This window comes from Molossus molossus, unplaced genomic scaffold (assembly GCF_014108415.1).
Source record: "Molossus molossus isolate mMolMol1 unplaced genomic scaffold, mMolMol1.p scaffold_m16_p_5, whole genome shotgun sequence".
NCBI classification, from domain to species: domain Eukaryota; kingdom Metazoa; phylum Chordata; class Mammalia; order Chiroptera; family Molossidae; genus Molossus; species Molossus molossus.
In genome coordinates, this window is record NW_023425388.1 from 12,763,317 (window position 1) to 12,788,336 (window position 25,020).

General features: G+C 45.2%; 1 protein-coding gene across 3 annotated transcripts in view; it reads left to right on the forward strand.

Annotated features, from left to right (window-relative positions):
* Positions 1-481: 481 nt before the first annotated feature.
* LOC118617119 (disco-interacting protein 2 homolog A) overlaps positions 482-25,020 on the forward strand; it is a 275,837-nt gene continuing 251,298 nt past the window's right edge. For all 3 annotated transcript variants that reach the window (XM_036242743.1, XM_036242746.1, XM_036242747.1), the window contains exons 1-11: positions 482-596; positions 3,382-3,585; positions 8,917-9,012; positions 10,063-10,173; positions 10,623-10,878; positions 13,256-13,302; positions 14,492-14,666; positions 15,448-15,584; positions 16,985-17,096; positions 18,688-18,931; positions 19,994-20,078. In XM_036242743.1, coding sequence (XP_036098636.1) covers positions 540-596; positions 3,382-3,585; positions 8,917-9,012; positions 10,063-10,173; positions 10,623-10,878; positions 13,256-13,302; positions 14,492-14,666; positions 15,448-15,584; positions 16,985-17,096; positions 18,688-18,931; positions 19,994-20,078 — 1,524 coding nt within the window. In that variant the 5' untranslated portion in view covers positions 482-539. The remainder of the gene's footprint in view (positions 597-3,381; positions 3,586-8,916; positions 9,013-10,062; positions 10,174-10,622; positions 10,879-13,255; positions 13,303-14,491; positions 14,667-15,447; positions 15,585-16,984; positions 17,097-18,687; positions 18,932-19,993; positions 20,079-25,020) is intronic.

Here is a 25,020-nt window from a genome sequence, read left to right on the forward strand (position 1 = left end):
TAATACATTCAACAATAAAGATAAAAAATAAAATAATGCAAAAAGAAAATAAAGAAAAATAGAAAAAAACAAAACAAACTGACAGCAAGACTTGGTCCAGAGGTCTTGGCGTCCACGGGGCCTACTCTGGATTCCACGAAATGTGAATCTTGAGAGTCCGTGTTCCAGAGCTGGACTGCAGCCCTAGGGCCTGCGCAGACCAGAAGTGTCGCGGCCTTTAAGATCGACCAACCACAGCCTGTGCCGAGGCCAGTACCCTCCGCTGATTGGAGCGTCACCGCGCCAATTGGTGGCCGGCAAGCGGCAGGGGCGGAGCCCGACGCAGGCCGCGCCATTCGGAGAGCGCGTGCGCGAGGGCAGGAACGTGACCTTCCGATTGGTGGCGGAGCCGGCCAAGCTAGGGGCGGGCTCACGTCTGCGTGACAGTTGTCGCAGGGGAGGGCGAGCCCGGGCAAAGGGGAGGGAGTGTAAATAGAGCGAAGGCGGCGCCGCGTCGGTCCGTCACCTCCCGGGCGTCCCGCGAGGAGGCCTGGAGGGAGATGGAAGAAGATGAGCAAGAGCAGCGGCGCAGAAAGGTGGAGGCCGGAAGGGCGAAGGTAAACGGTAGCGCGGACCCCTCCCGCTTCCCCGGTGTGGACTCCTAAGGGCGGGCTCCGGGCTCTCCCCCAGCGCCTGCCAGGAGCGGAGCCGGTCAGGTGGACGCTGCCACACTCTTGCCCTTTCCATGGGACTCGGCTAGAAGCTACCTCCTGGCTGCCGCCATCTTGAATCCGCCGCTCTCTGCCCGAACCCGCCCCTGCCGCGGTCGCAGCCAATCAGCGACAGAGGACGTGCGGCGTCTCGCTGGGAGGGCAGGGGCGGGGCGCGCCTAGACTTGAGGGGTTGCTCCGGCGCATGGAACGGGGGTGTGGCGGCTGTAGTAGTTACTGGAGGGGCGGTACTGGCAGGCGGGGTAGGGGTCTCTGCTGGGACACCGCCCTTCCGCGTTTCCCGGGAGGCCGGCTTGGCGGCCTTCGATTTGCGGTCAAGCCTTGGCCAGGCTCCGAAGCGCCCTAACGGACAGCAGTAGCTTAGGAACGCGCCGCGTCCCTGACCGACCACCCACATCCGGATCCCAATAGAAAGTGAAGGGCAGGTGGATAGTGAAGGGAAGGGCGCTCTCACCACATCGTGCATCCTCATTCTCGGATAGCCAGCTCGTGGCACCCCTGCGCACCTGTGCACACCAGCACCTGCTGCGGCTCCGCCTCGTCACAGCTCAGGCTTCCTGGAGGACTTCTAGGACTTGTGACTTCCTTCAGTCCTGGGAGACACGGGCGCGCTCTCTAGGGCTCAAGGCTGCTTTTATCCATTTAAAACTACGCGCAGTTTTTCATTTTACCTGAAATTCTGAAGTATTAATGTAAAAGGGCCTCCGAGTGGTGTTCCAGGAGACTTGTTTACATTGCGGAATACTACCTCTTGCTGACCTACTGCTTCATATTATTGGGGTCTAGGAGCTTCTGCTCTTTAATCCTTGCTATTTGGGAGCCAGGTGGATGGTCTTGAGCAGGTGAGGGTGGTGGAGTTGCCTAGAGTCAGCCCCCAATGCTGGCTTCCTAGGGAAGCTATAGACACCCCTGGCAGAGACTCCTGGGAGGAGTGCTGTATCTGAAGGTTGTGGATGATGCCCTAGTGAACTCAGTAGTCTTGGAGTTGATTCTCCAGGCTTGCTTTTATCACCTCTCTTCTGCCGAGGTTTTCACAGAACGCCTTCTGGTACTCACTGATTTGGGGACATATTGTGGGGATTACACCACATGCCAAGAGACCTGGGCTCTAGTGGCAGAAGGGAGCAGGCATGGACATGTTGGCTGTGACTACTGCCCCACCCCATTCTTGCTGTGGGGAGTGACCTGCTCTGTCAGGAATGAAAGAATGAGGGCCTGTACAGTGCCAGCTAGTAGTAAAAAGAGTCACATGAAATTGCTGTGTTTGAGGTGAAACGTGGCCAAACCGTGGGGATTTCATGCAGATTAGCTAGTAGGAGGTATTCAGTGCTAGTTCCTTCCCTTGAGGAAACTGCAGGGCTACTGCATTAAAAGAAACCAGAACACAGTGATTGGTGTGAGGCAGTGACAGGGACAGCATGTCTAATGGTAAGATGACAGGCAGAGGACAGAGTGGCCTAATTCAAGCTTCCTGTGAAGGTGAAACTTCTGACTGGGTTTTGAATAGGAAGGCTGTAGCCTGTTTTTTGCGCCCTTTGCTTATGCCCGGCACACACGGGAGATGAAAGTGAGCCTGTTTAACACTGTTTCTGAGCTTACCATGGTTTTGTAAACGTGAGTAAATGTGCTTGAAGGAGCATTGAGGGTGGTGATTAACCTCATCTCGAGAAGAAACAATATGCCTCCTGTTGGGCAACCACAGGCCAGAAATGAGGACTATGATGCAGGATAGAAACTTAGATGGCTTAAAACAAATGAATTAAAATAAAATTAAATAAACGAGGCTAGTTTTGAAGGTTCTGTCTGTCATTTTTGATGTGAATGGCTTGTGTAATTTCCTGTGTCCATGGAATTGTGCACAAACATTTGTTAAATGTATTTGCTTTTATGACCACAGCTGTCATTGAAAGGAATAGGTGTCCCCTCTGTGGAAAGCTGATGTTAGATCTCATAACTTTTGAGTAAGGTGTTAGTGGGAGAGGGAGTGTGAGCAGAGTCTGAAACCCCCAGATTTGAGGGATGGAATGAGCTGGGTTGTGCCTTATGATGGGTGACATTCTGTGGAGTCCCTGGTGCTTTGGTAAGCTGTGTCATGAAAACTAGAACATCTGATTCCATAAAAGAGGATGTTAGATTGACCTGGCTTAATTAATTTTTTGCTATTTCTGTACCTTGTCTCAGAATCTATGGCTAGGAAGTTTTGGCTAGACTATATTATTTTCTTGATTGGGAGAAAATGGGGGGGGGGGAAAGGGAGAAATTTAGCTTTTATATGATTTTAGAACTTAAACATGATTTGATTAAGCTATCGATTTTTTAAATAGATGCACTTTTAAAATACTGTTTTTCTGTAAATTTCCAGTGGCTAGAAAAGCTGTTCTGTCACTCGGCTGTCTTGCTTTCTTTTGTCTGTATACAGGCATAATTAATAGTCTTCAATCTAAGTCCTTTGGATATAATTCTGAGCTTAGAGCCTGGCATCATAGGTATTAATGAAGGCAGTGTGTGGGGGACAGGGATCTGTTGGTTGATGTGAATCTGGTCAGGTGTGGCCAAGTGGACTGAGTCAGCCCTAGAGCCTCATGTTCCCCACAAGCCTGCTGACTTTGTGGTTCTGTTACATTTTTCTCACCTACCTTTGCCTTTATTACTTTTCTACATTTTTGCACAGCTTGCTCACTTCCGACAGAGAAAAACAAAAGGTGACTGTGCGCATTCGAAGAAAAAGACGGCGAAGAGGAAGGGCTCGACTGTCGATGCGCCTGTCCAGGAGGAGAGTCCGGTAACCAGTGAGAACAGTGGATTCCTGGGAGGAGGGGACATTTGCAAAACCACATCGTGTAGTGACACCCCTGAAGGAGCAGCAGCGACTCAGGTAAATTTACTTGGCATGTGTTTTTATAATTTGTTTATCTTCTAGTTATTGTTAGCGTAATTTACGAAAATTCGTCTGTTTTTACCTCTCAGAAGTAGGGAAAAGCAGGTTTGAATTCAGTTCACAAAAGGAGAGTATATATTTGTGATTTTACTCCTAATAAATGTTTTATCTCTGTATGATGTTGAGAAATTTTGAATTGACTGTTTGAACACACTGTCAGTATTGGTGCTTGCTTTGGTGATGGAAGTTTTATAGGTATGAGTTCATTGGGTGTGGTTGTATGCATCAACCCCTCTAACAGGTGTTTCTTTGGACACTTAAACCATAATACTCCTTCACCTACTCTCAACTCCACCTACTTGTCATTCTGTGTTCTTTCCCTTTTTTCTGAATGTGGGAAGAGGAGGGAAGGAGGTGAAGGTATGGAAATATGGTCTTGCTGGAGGGAGGCACCACCTCCTGCTGCTTGAGGCCCTGAGAGCTGCAGGGGGCAGGTGTAGCAGGTGGTTGGACTTGGGTTGGAGAGTGCTGAGGGTGCCACCCGGTGTGGCTTCCCTGGGGCCTCCTAATTGACCATAAGTGGGCTCTCCTTTGGGCTTCTTCCTGTGTGCCTTATAAATAAGGGGCCTTGAATTGTGAGTATCCCTTACTGTGTTCAATAAGGCAGGTGCAGGTTTAGGTGTTTGCTAGAAAGAGTTGGAAAGCTGATAGTTGAGGGCAGAATTTGACTCAAAATCTTGATGTGTAGCTTGCCTTATTGAAAAAAATGGAATGACTATCAGTATGTAAAGTTGGTGATATACTACCTACCCATCTGGAATTTTGCATCTTTTTTTTTTTTTTTTATCCTCACCCGAGGACATTTTTCCATTTCTTGTTCAGATAGAGTGGGAGGGAGGGAGGGAGGGAGGGAAGGAGGGGGGGGAGGGAGAGAGAGAGAGAGAGAGAGAGAGAGAGAGACACACATCAATGTGAAAGGGATACATAGAGTGGCTGCCTCCCGCACAACCCAACCAGGGCTGGGGACAAACTGCAACTGAAGTACATGCCCTTAGCGGGAACCAAACCCGGGTCTCTCTCGACCTCAGGCCGATGCTCTAACCGCTGAGCAAAACCGGCCAGGGCCATGTCTGGGAATTTTGAGAGGTTTACCTTTTATAGGAGTTTAATGAGCGTATTGGATAGCATAAGATAATATAAATGTGTGTGAAATATAATTCTATCATACAATAAATTGTTATTTTGGTTTCAAAAGTATATTATATTTGATACACTTGCTACTTTAATGCTCATTAACTGTTAGGTAAATATAGGTAATTTCTATATAGGTGATTTCTAGTATAAGTTTATTCCTTACTAATCTAATTGGAGTGCTTTTGTATACATGTAAAGTTTTGAATTCTTTTTAGAAGTAGGAAAATAACTGGAAAACACCCCAGGGAAAACAGTCTCTGAAGTGGAAAATGTCCCATTGGTACTTGGTTATGGAGCCTACTGCTGAGGCTGCCCTTACTGGTGGTTCAGGGCTGTATGGGTGGGTTTGTTATGTAATGAAACATATTAATCTGGGCGAAATAGCAATTTAAGTTACTATGTGAGCTCTTTTGTAGAGCACAAAGACTAAAAAATGAGAGATAGTAGGCAGCTTGAAAATATGACATAACAACTACATGAAAATCCTGTAGCAAAAATTAGCTTGTAAAAGTTCATATATCATAAAAATTTTTAAATCCCTACCCGGGGATATTTTTCCATTGATTTTTTTCAGATAGAATGGGAGGGAGGGAGGATGGGAGAGAGAGAGAGAGACAGACAGACAGACAGGCATCAATTGGCTGCCTCCTGCATGATCCCGACCGGTGCTGGGGATTGAACCTGTAGCCGAGCTACATGCCCTTGATGGAGAATCGAACCCATGACTCTTCAGTCCGTGGGCTGGTGCTTTAACTGCTGAGCCAAACCAGCCATGGCCATATATCATAATTTTGATGTGCCTTTTCAGTTAAGGATTCTAAAGTCTTAGTGTAAAGAGAGTAAATTGTTCACCTGTGCAGAAAACAGAAGCATATGTTAAATTCTAAGAATATATAAATAAGGCATGTTTGTAAGCAACTGGAGGATCTGAGTTTTTTTTTTTTTTTTTTTATCCTCACCCGAGGACATTTTTCCATTTTTTGTACAGATAGAGGGGGAGGGAGAGAGAGGAAGAGAGAGAGAGAGAGAAACATCGACATGAAGGGACACATCGAGTGGCTGCCACCCGCACGACCAACCAGGGCCGGGGACAAACTGCAACCGAGGTACGTGCCCTTAGCGGGAACCGAACCCGGGTCTCTCCGGACCGCAGGCTGACGCTCTAACCGCTGAGCCAAACTGGCCAGGGCTGAGTTTTTTTTTTAATATGTTATTTTATTTTATTTTTTTTTCCTTTTTTGTTTAGATAGAGCGGGAGGGAGAGAGAGGAAGAGAGAAAGAGAGAAACATCGACGTGAAGGGACACATCGAGTGGCTGCCACCCGCACGACCAGCCAGGGCCGGGGACAAACTGCAACCGAGGTACGTGCCCCTAGTGGGAACCGAACCCGGGTCTCTCTGTACCGCAGGCCGACGCTCCAACCGCTGAGCCAAACCGGACAGGGCTTTAATATGTTTTTTTAATTGTTTTTTTTAGAGAGAGACAGGTAAGGAGAGAGAGATAGAAACTTCGATGTGTAAGAGAAACATCAATTGGCTGCCTCCTGCATGCTGCCTACCAGGCATTGAGCCCGAAACCCAGGCATGTGCCCTGACCGGGAATCAAACCAGGATCTCTCAGTCTATGGGACGATGCTCAATCCACTGAACCACACCAGCCAGGCAAATCTGAGTTTTTTCAGGAAGTTGTAAGTGAAGATAGAGTTGTAGTGACTTTATGGTATATGTTCAGGATCCAGTCATCTGGAAGTCATCATGAAATGCATGGTGATAAAGCATCTCAGTTCTGTTACTCAACTCAGAAATGGCAGCGCAGCATTTGACCTTTCAGTTATGCATCAGGGACAAAAATACAAAGAGGCCATTTCTTGTAAAAGAGTCATCTAAAAATTGCATGAAGAATTTTGGAAGAGCCCCGGCTGGTTTGGCTCAGCTGTTAGAGTACCGGCCTGCGGACCAAAGAGTCCCGGGTTCGGTTCCTGCTAAGGGCATGTACCTCGGTTGCAATTTGTCCCCGGCCCTGGTTGGGGTCGTGTGGGTGGCAGCCATTCGATGTGTCTCTCTCACATCGATGTTTCTCTCTCTCTCTCTTCCCCCCTCTCTTCCTCTACTCTATCTGAAGATAAATGCAAAAAATGTCCTCGGGTGAGGATAAAAAAGGATTTTGGAAGAAAATCACCTTTACCAAATCTTAAACTGAAGATTTAACTAGTGTTGAGGAAGGTTCAGGGAAGTGTGATTCCAGAGCTTTCCCACCTTATTTTTGTCTAGATTACCAAAAATAATAGTCATCACCATTTATCATCTGGGTCCATGTACCCTCTTTTTTCTCATTTAAGTTCTACAAATAATTTACAGACGTGACTGAGCAATAATTTAAAACAACTTTATTGGAAATTTTGATACAAATTTTTGTGTATTAAGTAAATTTTGGCTCCCAAATATAAAAAAATGAAAGAATATTGACGTGCTTTTAACACAGTGGGATGCTGGAGGCTCTTGCTGCAGACGTTGTGATGTGGAGTCCTTCTTGTGCATGACCAGTGGGGTGAGACTAACAGGTTTTCTCTGTCCTTAGAGATATTGTTCACTTGGTCCTGATTTTGAGGAAATTGATCCCGTGTTGTCCTGTGAACACTTGTGATCTAAGATTTCATTTTTGCCATCAGTTGCCGTCATTGGTTGTCCTTGAGTGCTCCTCTGTCTATATCTTTTCATTCATCTAATGATTGTGAAAGGTTTTTGCCGTCAGCTTTCTTCTCTTTAACCATTTTGAGAGGAAAATGAATAGTTCTTAATGAATTCTCGTATTGAAAGCTGGCTACAGAGATGGTCTGTTCACTCAATAAGAAAACTGAAGGATGGTGATTCATTTCACTGTTGCCTCATCCTTCTAGGCAGTTCCCTCATCCTTCTGTTTTCTCATTATTTTTCTTGTTAGCATAGTTGGGAATGACTGATGAGTATGATAAAATAATTCTTAGGATGATGAAATAGCATCACAATACAGAAAAACACAATTGCTCAGATCCATCTTATATTTTAGGTACACATGAGGGTCTCATGGACTGGTGTAGTAATTGCAAGATAAAATACGTTTTACTCTATTTAAAAAATAAGTAAATTTTCTTATTGTTAATTGGATGACCTATCAGAGAAGAAATACAGTGAAATGTTATTCCTCTCAAGTTGTTGAAACTTAATAACCATAATTGTGTCCTGCAGACTCTGGCCTGTATGCAGAGTTAAGGGATGCTGTGGTTAATGGCCACAAAGGTCTGAGATACTTAGGAGTGGAAGTGCCTTTGACTCCATGTTTCAAACACAGATCCTTTTGGGGGACTACGGAGATTCTTTGTCAATAGAGTTATCATCATCTCAGTTTGCATAGAAGATTAAAAGCCCCAAATTATTGTGAATTTATAGGTCAGGAGACTATTGGTGGAAAATTTATTGGAAAACTTTGAAGTTTGAGATGATTTACAGTGAGAAACTAAAGATATTATTTGTACAAATTAAGAGAAAATTTTATGTAAAAAAGGAAGAACTTGAGCCCTGGCCAGTTTGGCTCAGTGGTTAGAGCGTTGGCCTGCGGTCCGGAGAGTCCCGGGTTTGGTTTCCGCTAAGGGCACGTACCTCAGTTGCAATTTGTCCCTGGCCCTGGTTGAGTCGTGTGGGTGGCAGCCACTCGATGTGTCCCTTTCACGTTGATGTTTCTCTCTCTCCTCCCACTCTATCTGAACAAAAAATGGAAAAATGTCCTCGGGTGAGGATAAAAAAAAAAGAACTTGAAGATAAAATGGTACTTATATAAAATTAAGAGCTTAGAAATTAAAATTAAGTATATGGGTCTGAAAGAGTAGAATTTGTTGAGAAACTAAAATTTAGTAATTTAGGTACACAGTGAAATACTTAAAAGAAGCAGAATTAATTAAAGAGAGGGGCAGCAGCAGCATAAGGTAAATGAGTTGCACAAAAAGTGTTTAGAGCTTGAGAATGGTTTAGGAAGAGAGTGCAGATTCTGAACAGGTGAGGTAGAGTCGGTGTGGCTGGCAGGTGGAGGGGCCCGGAGGGCCTGAGGCTATGGCCCTGGACGTTGCTGTAACTGCTCTTCTCTGGCCCTTTCTCTCTTAGGTAGAGAACCCTGATGGAGCAAAGACAAAGGATTCGGAGCAGCTGCAGCAGAGGCTGGATGGTGACAGTTCAGAACAGCCTGGGGTCCTCACAAAGGTATTCATTTTCAAGGTTCTGTTTTTTTTTGTTTTTGATTTTTGCTCTTTATTGATTTTTAGAGAGAGAGAGGAAGGGAGAAGGAGAGAGGGATAGAAATATTGATGAGAGAAACATTGATCGGCTGTCTCCTACATGCCTCTATTGGGGATCAGGTCTGAAATCTCACATGTGCCCTGACTGGGAATTGACTGGTAACTTACCTCTTGGTGCATGGGTCATTGCTCAACCACTGAGCCACACCAGATGGGCCAAATGCTTTGCTTGTTTCACGTTGTCAGCTGTGAGCATCTGGTCTCCAGCATGGACCTGTGAGGCAGTCTTGTACTGAGAGTGTATCGGGAGGGCGGGCTGGTGATCAGTCTTAGTGTCTCAGTTTTTGCCACAATGACTGAGGGGCACAAAGGCTCTTCTCACCTAGTAACAGTACTGTAGCCTCTATTTCTGGGGTTCAGCTTTATACTAAGCCACTCAAACAGGTTGCATACCCTTTTATAGTTATTTCTATTGAATTGTAATTCACATAATATAAAATTCACCATTTTTAAGTATATATTTCAGTGGCTCTTATTACATTCAGTAGCTTGTGTATCCATCACAACTAATTCTAGAACATTTTATTTACCTCGAAAGGAAAGTTTCCCCATTATCCGTCACTTCCTACTCCTCCCTGCCCTGTCCCCTGGCAACCACCAGTCTACTTTCTATCTGTGGATTGCCTGTTCTGGACGTTTCCTCCAAATGGACCTGAGTGTGTGTCTGGCTTCTTTCACTGAATGTGTTTCATGGTTCATCAGTGTTAGTAGTGTGTCCTATGTCACTACTTTTTGTGGCTGGTAATCCCGTTGTGTGGGTGCACCACATTTGTTTATTCGGTTGCCAGTAGGTGGACACTGAGTTGCCTCCACCTTTTGGCTGTTGTGAATAGTGCTACTGCGAACACTAATGGACTGTTTTAACAAGGATGTGTGTTTTCCATTCTCTCTGGCATATCATCATTATTTTTCATGACTGAATTCTCTGGGTCCTGTCTCTTGCTCTCCTTCTCAGGAATGTGAACAGGAATGTAAACCTGAAATTGCTGAACTGATGAGCCAACATGAAGACAAGACTGACAGGGAGCAGTGGGCAATGGTGGGGCTGCCGGCAGAGATGCAGCAGGTACAGCTGCAGACCTAGGTGACCCAGATGCTGTCGCTATACCAAGACCCAGTGCAGTGGGTTTGGGATCTGTGTGGGTGGCAGATAGAGATTTGTCACAGTGGATGGATGTGTGCTTTGGGCTTACTGTATTTGCTTTCCTGGTTTGTTTTGTTTTCACATCTCATGTGGGGCCATTGATAGTGGAGGAATACACGTGGACATCTGGTGGCAGCAATTTTGGCCAGGTGCCAGGGACACTCACTGCATGGCCTGCACTTCCCTCTCAGTGGCCAATCACACTTCTTACACGCAGTGGTGCTGTGGCAGTGAGGGGGCATTAAGGGACAAGAAGCTCTGGTCAGGGCCATCCCGGGAACATATGTACCCTGGACTTTGGGGTCAGGGTCACATCTTAAACTGGCTGCTGCTTCCCCAGTGCCACCCCAGCACCGCCTCTCTCATTGCAGCCAGTGCCACCCCTGGAGCTGGAGGCGCTGCGCTTGAGTCTGAGCAACATGCACACGGCGCAGCTGGAGCTGACACAGGCCAACCTACAGAGGGAGAAGGAGACTGCACTGATGGAACTTCGGGATATGCTTAATGGCCGGCACGCCCAGGAGCTGGCCCTTCTGCAGAACCGCCAGCTATTGGAACTGGAGCTTGTTAGAGAGCAGCATGCACGGGAGCGGGAGGAGGCAGCCCTGAGGTGCAGCAGGGAGATAGGTATGTGTCTGAGGGCTGGCATGGGCTTCTAGTGACTGTCTGGGAATCACAAATCCCATTTCTGGTATTTGGGGAAGCAGGTGGCCCCATCAGAGGCGCCTTCAAGGTGAGGAGCTCATGCCCTGATCTCCTTGCCCATGCAGAAGCTATGTGGTGTGTTACAAGGTGTAGGCACCGGACTTTGACCACTGCTGGGTCTTTGTTTACTCCCCAGCTGGTGGCAGTGCATCCTGCTCTGTCGGCTCTGCATGTCCTTACCCTGCTCTCTGTCTCTTTGCCTCTTTCCAGTTCTCTAACATGCTTGTGTTAACTTTTGAAATGATATCTTTGGAAGTGATTTGCTTATGTGCTGGAGGTTTCTACATTTGCATCATTGACAGGACTATGTCTGTGGCCAAGCTTTGTCCAGACGAACCCAGATGCTCCTGGACACAGAACCCTTTATTCCCCAGGCTCCTTTGTGCCCAGTGGGGTTATGGTGCTCTTGGTGGGTGGCCCAGGAGCCTCTTTATCTCCTGATTCTCTGGCCTAGACTGAGCTTTTTATGTCTAAAATACACTTTTATGTTTTTGTTTTAATGTTTTTTGTACATTTTTATTAAAGTAGTCACTACTTTTTGCAAACATATTTTTAAAATGATAGTTTTAATGAGCAATAATTCTCATACTACACAATTCACTCACTTAAAGTATACGTGTCAATGGGTTTGAATGTGTCAGAGTCGTGCAGACATTATCGCAGTCTGCAGTTAGAACATTCATCACCTTTTAAAGAAAGCCCATGCCCCCTAGCAGTCATCCCACTTTTTCTGCTGGTGTGAGTACCTGCTTTTCTGCCCTTTGCTGAGTTTTTCTTTTTTGGGGGGGAGGGGAAATGCATGCTGCCTCCAGGTATGTTGAGAAATCCTCTTTCTAGGTCTCTTCTCAGGTTCTTGTAGCATTCTCTATGAGTCTTCTAGATTCAAGCAAAGATGAATACATCGGTTTACTTCCACCCCTTTTTTTGTATGTATATATATTCACATTTACTTGTATATATATGTATTCATCTCTGTGTGTTTGTTTTTAATGATTTTCCTTCCTTTTGTTTTTTCTTTTTCTTTTATAAATATATTTTCATTGCTTTTAGAGAGAGAGAAAAACATTGATGTGAGAGAAAAACATCAGTCAGTTGTTTTCTTTTTTTTTTTTTTTAAATCCTCACCCACGGATATTTTTTCATTTTTTTGTTCAGATAGAGTGGGAGGGGGAAAGAGTAAGAGAGAGAAAGAGAGAAACATCGACATGAAAGGGACACATCGAGTGGTTGCCACCCGCACGACCCAACCAGGGCTGGGAACAAACTGCAACCGAGGTACATGCCCTTAGCGGGAACCAAACCCGGGTCTCTCTGGACCGCAGGCCGATGCTCCAACCACTGAACCAAACTGGCCAGGGCAGGCCAGTTGTTTTCTGTACCCACCCCTTCCGGGGATCAAACCAGCAACCTGGGCATGTGCCCTGACTGGGAATTGAACTGGTGATTTCTCAGTGCATAGGGTGATGCTTAATCAACTAAGCCACACTGACCAAGGTTTTAAAAACAAAATATGCGTTGCCTTAGGCCCCTCCCAAAGCAGTCTTCTCTACGGCATCCAAGAGCAGGTCTGTAGAGAGCCCCATGCCTGCCCTCTGCTTTGAGAGATTCTGCTGTGGCCTGGCTCCTGTGGACAGTGTGGGACCTGCCTTCAGGGTGGCTCCTGGCCCTTTGCCTTCATTCTCGACTTGTTCAGGCACCTTCACTGTGCACATATGGCACACACTCTCCCCAGCTCCACCTTGGCCCTTTCCTGAGGCTCTTGCCATCTCTCCCTGGCACCCTGATCTCCAGGTGTGTTCCCACATCTCAGTGCTACCTTGGCTGTGCCCACTGGTCCAGTCAAGTCTTCCTCCTCTACTCCCCAGCATCTGTTCCTCTTTTCTTGTGTTTTTTCCCCCTCTCAGGGTTGGGAGTTTTGGGGTCCTAGAATGTCTTCACCTATCTTCCTGCATCTAGCCTGGGATCTGGCCTGGTGTGGAGTGGATAGGTCCTGTTACCAAAGGAATAGGTGGGTTCAAGGCTTTCAGTGACTGCAGTCCGGAACCAGCCTTATCCACTCGTCTCAGACTGTCTGCTGGCTGGAAATCTTGCAGTCCTTGGTTTAGGCATGAATATAATTTGTTAATTAAACTACACATCATCATGCTCTTGCTTCACAGATGCATCTTGTCCTGTTGATGTTGGCGGGTATCTGTGGAGCAGCCAGCAAGAGCTGGGAGCCCCTTGTCTCCTGGGTGATCAGGTAGTGGAAAAGCCTGGGACTCAGTGATGTGACTATATTTTTATGTTTTTCTTGCAGCTGAGCTGAAGGAGAAGTTACAGTCAGAAATGGAGAGAAATGTCCAGGTAATAGAGGTATATATGATTAGAAAATGCCATTCTGTACAGGATTTTTCCTTTTCTGCCTGTCCCCCAGCTTGCCCCTCCTCATGGAACCCCCACAGAATTGCTCCTCCCTCAACTTGATACAAACCAAACCCAGTTAGAGCTTTAGTGGGCTGTGTTGGTAGAAGTGTGTTGTGTTTTCTTCAGAGGTAAAGCGTTCTTTTACTTTTACAATTTGAATTTGTCAGAACAACTTTGTAACATGAGGCTCTGTCATCCCAGGTCTGGTTTTCTTAGTGGCTGCTGTGTTCTGGCCTTTGCTTTGCTTGGGACACAGACCTCTGTCCTCATGCAGGGAGGTGCAAGCTGCAGTATTTGAGATGCAGGCAGTGTGGGTGCTGGGATGTGGTGGGGAACCTCAGGGAAGTACTGTGCCTCAGGGGCGAAGCAGCTGGGCAAGGGTGTCTACCCTTGTGTGCATCATGCTTGGCTCTGTTCACAGTGTTGACCACACCAGCATGGCCTGTAATTGTCCTGCTGTTTCCATCCCACACCCCCTTTTTGGGGAAATAGTTATGTTTTAGGGTATAACAGAATTAACTTTTCTGAAGAAGTCTTTCACTGGAACTTCTGATTCTCGTAACCTGTCCATTTCTGAAAGTTCCATTTGTGGAGGGGCCTTTGGCATTGGTGATGGCAGAAGAAATGGGTGATGTCAGGGAACATGGGCGATGTTAGGAGATGTGTGACGTTGGGGCATGTGGGCGTTTCTGTCTGGTCGCTGTGGTTAGGCACTTGGTGGAAGGTGGCTGTCCTGGGTGGGAGGCCTGTGCTCCAGCCCATACCCCCTCTCCCCTTGAGCTAGATAGTGGCGACTTGTTCCTTAGGGCACCTGGGACATAGCCTGGTTCTCCCACAGAGGTCAGTGGCATCATTGTAGAACTCCCACATCTTTGTGGGGGCAGATGCACGAATCTCTGAGAGTGACTGGGCTCCTTTGCTGTGTATTCAGAGACAGATTCTTGTTTCTTTTCATTTGCTATTTGCCTTGTGGGTACTTCTGGTCCTATACATTCAAAGTTGGTTTCCTATGGTGACAGTCTGGTCTGGGCAGGGGATGGCTGACCAGTTTTCAGATGTGTGATTTAAATTTTTTTACGACAGATAATCAACTATTGGTCATGCTCTCCTTTTTCCTTAATTAAATTAGACCCTGAAGCAAGACTGGGAGTCTGAGAGAGATTTATGCTTAGAAAGCCTGCGCAAAGAGTTATCTACAAAGCATCAGTCAGAATTGGAGAGTTTACAAAGCCAATTTAAGAAAGAATTGGCAGAACAGAAAGCTGAGCTGGAGCAGATTTTTCAAGCCAAAAATCAGGCAGAATGTGAGTATCTAAAATAAGCAGGTCTGAAAGGGGGACTAAATTTTTCTATGTAATTCTGGAATAAACACCCTGTGACTTGCCAGATTTGTGGCTTGTGTTCAAATGCCAGATAACAGTGCATGTGACACCCCCGTCTGACAGGTACAGGGCTGCCATAGGATAGAGTCAGCCATGGGTTTTCCACTTGTTGACCACAAGTTCCTTAAACTCTTCCTGAAACTTGAATTTCAGATATACTTTTTGTATGTTTTGTTATTAAATTGCTACAAAAACAGTAATATTGGAATTGTTCACTTTTTTTTTTTGCATTTATCTTCAGATAGAGCAGGAGGGAGAGAGGGGGGAAGAAAGAGAGAGAAACATTGATGTGAGAGAGACACATCGACTGGTTGCCACCCATACGACCCCAGCTGGCGCCGGGGACAAACTGCAACCGAGATACATGCCCCTAGTGGGAACCGAACCCGGGACTCTGGTTCACGGGCCGACGCTCTAACCACTGAGCCAAACCAGCCAGGGCGGAATTGTTCACTGTTTATGTGGGTTGCCCATTACTTCAACACTCATTTGTCAGAGCGGCTATCTGCTGGTTGGCTGAGCTGTATCCCTCCCTTCCTCCTGAGGAGAGCAGGGATGCTAAGAATGGGCCAGAAAGGAACCTGGGGGCCTTGAGTGGGAAGTGGCCCTCTTAGTGCTGTCATTACTACTGAGATTGCTGATTAATGGTACTGCTGAGGAATAAGACTGTGCTGTTGTAAACTGAGCACTCTGTGCTCTTCAGTGTCCCTCCAGACTCTGCAGGCTCAACATGATGCTGCTGTGAAGAAACTCCAGGAAGACCTGCAGTCTGAGCGCTGCCGGCACACGGAGGACCTGGACCTGAGATTCAGCGAGAAGGAAAGAGAGAAACAACTGGAGGTGGGCGTTTAACTACTTACTTTAATTATTTTGAAGGTTTTAGGTTGAGGTCATTTCACATTCTATTACTTGCTAAAATTTAAGTAGTAATTTAAGGTGCAGTATTTGCTGGAGCTGGTGGATGAAGTGAGTGTACAGAGTCTGTAAGATTGATTTAACAGGTATGTTCAATCTTAGATACAGAGAATTTGTATTCTTACAAGTGCCCCCGAGACGTTTACAGACTCCAGGTAATAGGGGTGGAGGGCCACATACTCTGACCATAATTCAATAAAGAATCTTCTAAGAAAAGTTAAGCAGAAACATTCTTGCTGCTTATGTGTTTAAAACTTTTTTCCAATGAAACACTGCATATCAGGATGGGGGCGATGTGACCAGATCTACTGAGACCTGAAGTGCTTTTGTTACCATACCCAAGAACCCTAAGCACTGGTTCAAGAAATTAAAAAGGAAGTAAGCCATATGGAGTCAGGCATGGTCTGTGTGTGGGCTTACAGATGAGGAGGGGAAGGAGTCGAGCCCAGGAGGAGCCTGTCTCTCTGGCCTCTGCAGTGCTTGCATCCACTCCCAACTGTGCCTTCTCCAGAGTGAGGCTGTGATGGCCCGGCAGAGCTAGGGCCAGACTGGTGCACACATCACTTCCCTGATGAGAAAGATATGATAGGAGGCCACCTTCTGTTCTGTGCCCTGGATGAGAAAAGGCTATAGGGGCCTCAGGGCCATCGCTGCCCTCTCTCAGGCTGACTGACATACTGACCCTGTGCCCTTGTGTGGGAAGGCGGGTTGGAGCTCCTCTCAGCTCAGTCCGTTCTTTCTCTCTCTCAGGTTGTCTGGCAGGAAGCATGAGTTCAGTGTGCTAGCTTTGTTCACCCCTTAAAGAAAACCACTTTCTAGGAAGGTTGACCAAGAAGTGCAGAGAAAACCCAAACACATCAAGGGATGAGGGAGGTCTATGACCGTAGATGAGAAGGAAAGACCTGTGGGGCAGAACATGTTAAAGTTAACAACTGGGGGACTTTTTGAAAGACTGAGTCATGCAGACAATGCCAACTGGCAACCTGGGAGGGAGCCAGTGCTCCCACCTCAAGGGGCCTGCTCCATTGACCCTCCCCTGACTACTTAGAGGGACAGCAGAAAAAGGTTTTGTCCTTGGTCAGTGAGAAGAAGTGGTCTCTGCAGGGAACAGGGCCAAGGGCCTGAGCAGGTGATCTGTGAGAAATACCAGGTGCTGATAGGAAACAAAAGCTTGAAACACGACGAGTGGTAGTTTCTCTGGTGCCGCTGTTGCTGGTGTTCTCTAGGCTGGATGTTTGAGATTTGAGCTTTTACTCCACATGCTCTCCCAGTCAGTCGCAGGGTTTGGTCTCGGTCAGTGTCTCACTGTTACATTCCTTTTCTAGTTGGAGAACCTTCAAGCATCTTACGAAGAGCTGAAGGCTCAGTCACAAGAGGAAGTCAGGCGCCTGTGGTCCCAGCTTGAGTCCACGAGGACCGACAGACAGGAGCTGAGTGGTGAGGAGTTTCATGTTGAGGATTCAGAGCCTCAAAAGCTGAAGCTGTGTGTTTTTAATTGTTGGAACCCCAAATGAAGATGTAGCAGTTATAGAGAGCGCCAAGAGTGATTTGTGTACTTCCTGAAGATGGGTGCATGTGGTTTGAAGTGGAGTTTGCTTGTTGGTGGGAAGCCTTGGTTTCATGGTAAGAAAGCTGACTAACAGCTGAGGGATCATGTTTGCTTGTGTCGATGTCAGGCACCTGCTGAGTGTGCATGCTTCTGCCTAGAAGCTGCTGAGCACTCTAGAAACTCGGTTCCCAGCTGGCACCTGGAGTCGCGGGTGTACCTTCCATATGGATCCTATGAGCTCACCTGGGGTAGACTCCCATTGTCCCAACCTTTGATGTTGTAGGGGGGTGACTTCTGAGTCTCAAGGTCCCAAAACTCTGGCCACATTTACTGAGGGCAGCTCTCCTGGGTCCCCTCACAGGACTGTGTCAAAGCAGCCTCTGCTCCCTGGTGACACCTTCAACCAGGGAAGGTCAGGAGGCATGGTGAGGGAGGAGAGGGGGGAACATGGACATGTGCTTTTCTGCTGCTAATCTCCAGACAGTCTTGTAAACCTAGTGATTGCCCTTACTAGGTGAGCATTATTGGGACCAAAGACCAGAGTTAGGAGAAGGGATCAGAAACAGCCTGTCTGCTGCATGGTGGTGAATAAGTTCAGGTTTCTGCTACGCTTCGCTTTGTCAGCCCATCACTCAGTCTTTCCTTTGAGTCTGTGTGTCACTGATGGAGGCCACAGGTGGCACTGGTGGACTTACCTATACATGATTTCATGCATGCTTTCACACATGTGTTCCAACTCTAGCATGTTTGTTGGAAATCTTTACCCCTGCGTGTAAAGGACCCTCACAGGGAACTCTGATTGGAAATCTCTGGGATAGTGAATTATTTATGTCATGTTATTTGAAGGTTGGTTATTATTATCAACCAGCTGGCAGCCTTCTCTGTATCGAAACAACAATGGTGACAAGTTCTCTTCTGTTCTGCATTATTGTTGCCATTAACAAAGTATCACAGACTTGTTGGCCTAAAACTACACATAGTCATTAGCTTGAAGATTTGTGGGTCAGAGGTCTCAGATGGCATGGCTGGGCTTTCTGCCCAGGATCTCCCACAGCTGAAATTGAGTTGCTGGTCTATCCCTCAACGTGGTTCACTCGGGTATGGCAGAATCCAGTCCCTGTGGTTGTAGGACAGGTCCTGTGTTGTTGCTGGCTGTCAGCTGACCGCTGTCAGCTACCAGAGGCTGCCTGTATTCCTTCCCCCATGGCCTCTCCATCTTCAGAGCCCAGCAGCACATGGGGTAGTTCTCACATGTTCAGTCTCTTTGGCTTCTCCCTCCAGCCTGAGAACGCTGAGGCGGCTGATCATCTCCCTGTGGAGGCCCTCCTGTGTCATGTCGCATTAGAAGCAGTCACAGGTTCTGGGATTGGGGCCTTTAGAATTTGGCCCCCTCAACCACGCTCCAGGACCTTCAGTATCTCCCAGTTTTTCCTAAGTGTTTCTGTTTAAGGTGATTGTGTAATTTTATCCTATTTAAAGACTTACGTGAGCAGCTCCTGGTGCAAGCGGCTCACATGGAAGAATTAGAACACCTACAGCAAGATTTTGAGCAGCAGCAGCAACGGGAGAAAACTGAGCATGAGTCTGAACTGGAGCAGTTGAGACTTTACTTTGAAAAGAAATTGCAGGATGCTGAAAAAAATTACCAGGAAGATCTGACTCTGTTACAGCAGCGACTGCAGGAGGTGAGGGAAGACTCTCTTCTGGAGTCTGCGGAGATCAGGTGAATAAAGCATTTTTTATTTTGACTATGGAATTGAAATATGGAACCTTAAGTTGAACTGAAATCTAGTTTTATGTGTTTTTTTTTTCAGTTTATCCTCGACACCAAAATATAGGTATATATGTATAATAAAAGTTGATTATAGCAGCCCTGATTTCAGAGACATTGCCTTTCCCAAGGAAAAGGCTCAAGAATTTGTCTCTCTGACAATACAGTTTTAATATTTCAACAGTTGTACTTTCCTTTATTCTTTGATCCCTTCCCTATACATTTAAGCTAGTTTTTTAAAAGTTCTTATTTTCCACCTTTTTTTTTTTTAATCCTCACCCAGGGACATTTTTGCACTTATCTTCAGATAGAGCGGGAGGGAGAGAGGGAGGAAGAGAGAGAGAGAAACATCAGTGTGAGAGACACATCGACTGGCTGCCACTCATATGTCCCTAACTGTGGCCGGGGACAAACTGCAACCGAGGTACGTGCCCCTTGGCAGGAACCGAACCCGGAACTTTACGGTCTGCAGGCCAGCGCTCTAACTGCTCAGCCAAACTGGCCAGGGCTCTAATTTTCTACTTTTTAAACAGAATTTATTGGGGTGACATTGATTAATAAAATTATATAGGTTTCAGGTGTACAATTCCATGTAAGTCAACTGTAGATTGTATTGGGTTCACCACCCCTGAAGTCTTGTTTTGCCTGTGACTTCATGCCAATGGAGACAGATAACCTGATATTCTAGAAATACATTTTTATGTTTGGGACTCAAAACAAGAGAACATTAAAGCTAGGAGCTGAGTCCGACTTGCATGACAGGCTGCGGATGATGTGCGGCCAGTGGAGGTGGGCGCAGGCAGTCAGGATCTGTGTTGCTCCAGGGTCCTCTCCACTGCATCACCAACTGTGGTCACCGTTACCCAAATAGGTGTCCTATCCTTGATGCAAGTAGGATTGTGATGGAAGGAGCAGGAAGAGTTTTCTTGCATGTGGTCAGATTCCAGGAACAGAGCAGAATTCAGATGTGAAAGTGCCATATGTAAGGTTTTCAGGATGTATATTCTCTCTTAGTTCATCCAGTGTGGTTTTAGAAGAAACTTCTGAAAAAGAAAGAAGAGACCTTGATCAGCTCAGCTTCCAACTGGAGCAGAATGAGGTAAGAGGCCAGTTTTGCTTTATTGACATATAATTGACACGTAATTTGTCTAAGGTGGACAATAAACATAATGGTTTGATATTTGTCCATATTATGAAATGATCACCACAGTAAGTCTAGTTAGCATCACCACACAGTTACAAATTTTTTTTTCTTGCGATGGAACTGTTTAGATCTACTCTCAGCAACTTTCCCCACAAGTCACCATGCTGTATGTTACATCCCAGGACTTTCTTATAATTGGAATTTTGTACCTTTTGACCCACTTCATCCACTTCTCCCATCCTGTCTGGCAGTCACCAGTGTGTTCTCTGTATCCATGAGCTCAGTTATGTTTTTTGTTTGTCTTCAGATTCTACCTATAAGGGAAATCATATCTTAATTGTCTCCGTGACTTATTTTACTTACCATAATAGCCTCCAGATCTATCCAAGCTGTCACAAATAGCAAGATTTTATTCTTTTTTATGGTTGAATAATATTTACATATATATATATATATATATATATATATGCACACATATATATCACTTTTTCTTTATCCATACATCTATCGTTGGCAACTTGGGTTGCTTCCATATCTTGGTTACAGTGAAAAAAAAAGCTGTAATGAACATAGGGGTGCATATATCTTTTCAAATTAGTGTTTTGATTTTCTTTGGATAAACACCCAGAAATTGAATTTCTGGGTCATAAGGTAGTTGCATTTTTAATTTTTTGAGGAAACTCCATACTCTTTTCAATAGTGGCTGTGCCAGTCTGCATTCCCACCAACAGTGCATGAGGGTGGTTTTAATTTACATATCTCTGATGATTCAAGACATGTCTTCTCATGTCTGTTGGCCATCTTTATGTCCTCTTTGGAGAAGTGTTTATTCAGGTCCTCTGCCCATTTTTTAATTGAATTTTTTTTTGTTGTTGTTGAATTGTATGCCAGTTTTTAATCGAGAAGAGTTGTATTTTAATAATCGTTAATTGAGAAGTGATCTGTTGGGTTATAAAATCTGAATTTTGTCCTTTTCACACGTCACTTACAGGAGGGCTTGCTTTGTATTTTGTGGATGAATTGCTTTGGTGCTTTACATTGCGTTGTGGTCTGTTTGTGTGTTTGTTTACAACAAATATGATTGGATTTAAGGGATTAAATTGGAGCAGGATGGCTAGGAGAGTTTACTGTCCTTCCCTCATTACTGCCAGACTATCATCCCACCTGTAGCTCTGTGGGTGGGCACTGTTGCTCACATACGTCTTCAGGTATGCAGGACCCAACCGTGGAGGTGGAGACCAAAGTGGCAACAATAGTCTTGGGTTTGGAAATCAAGCACAAGGTTAAACTCTCACTGCTTCAGAAGGAGCTCCAGGAAGAAATCAATCTTTTGGAAATAGAAAACCGAAATTTACATGAAAAGCTGCAACGGGAACTCTGCCTGAAAGAGGACTTGGAGAAAGTGAGTTGTGAGTCCTTGTGGCGAGGCACTACTGCCACTTTCACTGCGATCTTGGAGCAGTGGCCTGGGCCAGAGGATAGGTAGGATGTCAGTCAGCATGTAAGCATGGCCAGGAGTGGGTTTGGTCAGTGTTTCCCTCAGTTGGAGTGAGCCTGCTTCCCTGCTGAGGCCAGAGCTTTGCTTCCTGTTGCTCCTTCTACCGGCCTTCGGGGCTGGGGGAGCGGCTAGATGTCTTCAGAAGATGCAGGAAGGGGCTTGAGCCATGACCACCTTCAAGCCTTGTCCCCCCAGTGCCTCCAGTGTTGTCCCAAACTCCTAGACTCTTCCTTTTGTCAGCCACGCAGCTTTGCAGTGCTTGGACCCTGAGTGATGAGTTTGCTGCTGCACCACTGTGTATGCTAACAAACACATAAACGTAGACCCACTGAATTACTGATGGGCCTCATTGTACAGCAGCGAAGTTTTATCATCTTGTAGGATTATTATAATTAAGGTGACTGGAACTTTTATGTCTTTCCTACTTGTGTTTGACTTGAGCATATTTTTTCCACTCTGTCATTCTGGTCCTATGCTGTCACCCCAGGTTCTTCTCTGTGAAGGCCTTTTTGGATTTTCATTCTCCACCCAAACAGGATTTCACAGGAAGCTATTAGTACCTGCAAGTTTGATAACATGTTGTTCTCTCCAAACTAAGGCATTGGTGAGGACGTGGAGCAAAATAGAGGCAAGGATAGAGCTATGTGTTCACCAGCCCGGAGACTCTCCCAACTCCTTTGTTTAGGGGTTGTTGTGCACCTTTCATTATGAAGGCATGATTGATTCAATTTCTGACCTTCGGTGATTGAACTCAGTCTCCAGCTGTCTTCCCTCCATGTAGGTCAGAGTGGGGCTAAAAGTTCCAGCCCTCTAATCACACTGTGGTCTTTCTGGGTACCAGTCCCCATCCTGAAGCCATGCAGGGATCCCAGCCACCATTCCTCTCATGACATATAAGACCCTCTTAGCACTGCACAAGATGCCAAGGGTTTTAGCAGCTATGTCAGTAGTTGAGGGAAAAGAGCACATACTTACTTTTTATTATATTACACATATGGACACCATATGGTTAGGTATTTATAAAATCCATTCTGACAAACTCTGTCTTTTAATTGGAGTGCATAGTATGTTACCTTTTCATGTTATTGATATGGTTGGACTGAGAGCTTCCACTTTACTATTAATTTCTATAGGGTCCATCTGCTTTTATTTTGTCTGTTTTTTGTTGTTGTTTCTCTGTTTATTCTTTTGCCTTCTGGATTTTTTTTAATACTCATTAGAATTGATTTTAATGTTCTGTCGATGTCTTGAGTTGCATCTCTTGTATTATGTTTTAATGGTTACCCTAGGAATTAGAATAGACATTTGTTAACACCTCAGTCTTCTTAGTGTTAACATTAGTCCGCTTCACATACAATATAAGAGCTTATAATGTATAAGCTTATAAGGTGCATTTAACATTTCCTCTGAGTCATTTATACTTTTCATATATATTAAATCTTCCTGTGTTTTAAATTCTGCAGTATGTTTTGCTTTTAACAGTCATATGTACTTGAGAGTAATTAAGGGAAAATAGTCTTATATTTACCATTTATAGTGCTCTTCATTCCTCCCCAAAGATCTGAGGTTACAGCTGGTTTGATCCCTTCAGCATGAAGAATCCCACTAGCATTTCTTGTACAGATCTGCACATATTTTCTCTCTCTCTTTTTTTTTATTTTTAGTTTTTTTCTTTATTGATATTAGGAGAGAGAGGAAGGGGAGGGAGAGAGAGATAGAAACATTGATGAGAAAGAACATCAATTGGCAGCCTCCTTCATGCCCCCCACTGGGGATCTGGCCCACAACCTGGGCATGTGCCCTGACTGGGAATAGAACCAGCGACCTCTTGGCGCATGAGTTGATACTCAACCACTGAGCCACACCAACTGGGCTGCACATATTTTCTCTTAACTGAAAAGTCTTAATTTCATCTTCATTCTTTTTTTTTTTTTTTTGATACTTTGTTCAGATAGAGTGGGAGGGAGAGAGAGAGAGAGAAACATCGACGTGAAAGGGACACATCGAGTAGTTGCCACCCGCACAACCCAACCAGGGTCGGGGACACACTGCAACCGAGGTACATGCCCTTAGCGGGAACCGAACCCGGGTCTCTTGGGACCGCAGGCTGACGCTCTAACCGCTGAGCCAAACCAGCCAGGGCTCATCTTCATTCTTAAAGAATATTTTTGGTGTATATAGAAGTCTGGGGTATCTGGTTTTTGTTCAGAATTTGAAGATGTTGTTCCATCCGACCTCGTTTCTGATGACAAGTCAGTCGTTCAAATCAGTATTCCACTGAATGTCACATGTCATTTTCTTTTAGCTCCTTCAAAGATTTTTCTCTTTATGTTTCACGCTCGTTTTATTATGAATGCATAGGCTTGATTACATTTGACATTTTTTTTCTTATGACAGTATAAAAATTAGTAAATGAAATTGATAATAAATAGTTGAGAAAAGGAAACAGCAGGGATTCTGAGAAAAATAGTTACCTTAAAAAAACATATACTGCCCTGGCCGGTTTGGCTCAGCGGTTAGAGCGTTGGCCTGCGGTCCGGAGAGACCCAGGTTTGATTCCCGCTAAGGGCATGTACCTCGGTTGCAGTTTGTCCCCGGCCCTGGTTGGGTCATGCAGGTAGCAACTACTTGATGTGTCCCTTTCACGTCAATGTTTCTCTCTCTCTCTCTCTCCCTCCCGCTCTATCTGAACAAAATATCGAAAAATGTCCTCGGGTGAGGATAAAAAACAAAACAAAACAAAAAAAAATGCGTACTATCCCTGATTGGTGTGGCTCAGTTGGTTGGAGCATCGTCCCAAACACTAAAAGGTGACGGGTTCCATTTCTGGTTCGGGTACATACCCATGTTACAGGTTCGATCCCTGGTCAGAGTGTGTGCAGGAGGCAACTGATTGATGTTTCTTTCTCACATTGATGTTTCTCTTTCTCTTTGCTTCTCTCTAAAATCAATTATAAAAAAAATTTTTTAAAGTCACAGCAGAGACTTAAAAAAACCCCAAAACACATACTAGATTGACCTCATCTTTTCTTATTTAATGATTGTGTTATTGAACTAGTGGTCTTTTGATAATAGGACATTCTGTACGTTTATGTCTTTCACCAAATTTGGGAAATTGTCATCAAGTATTTTCTTCAGTTTTTATTTCTGCCTCATTCTTTTTTTTCCTTTTGTAATTCCATTAACATAGATGTTATATCATTTTGGTTCCTGAGGTCTGTTTCTGTTCTTTTTTCTAATCTTTCCCCCTTTTTATTGGTTAAATTCTGTTGATCTTTAAGTTAGCACCTTGGTTTCTCTTTTATTTCCCACAATTTCCTATTTTATTCATTATGACCACATTTTCCTTTATGTTCATAAATGCAGTTAAGATAGCTACTTTAAAACCTTTGTTTTCTA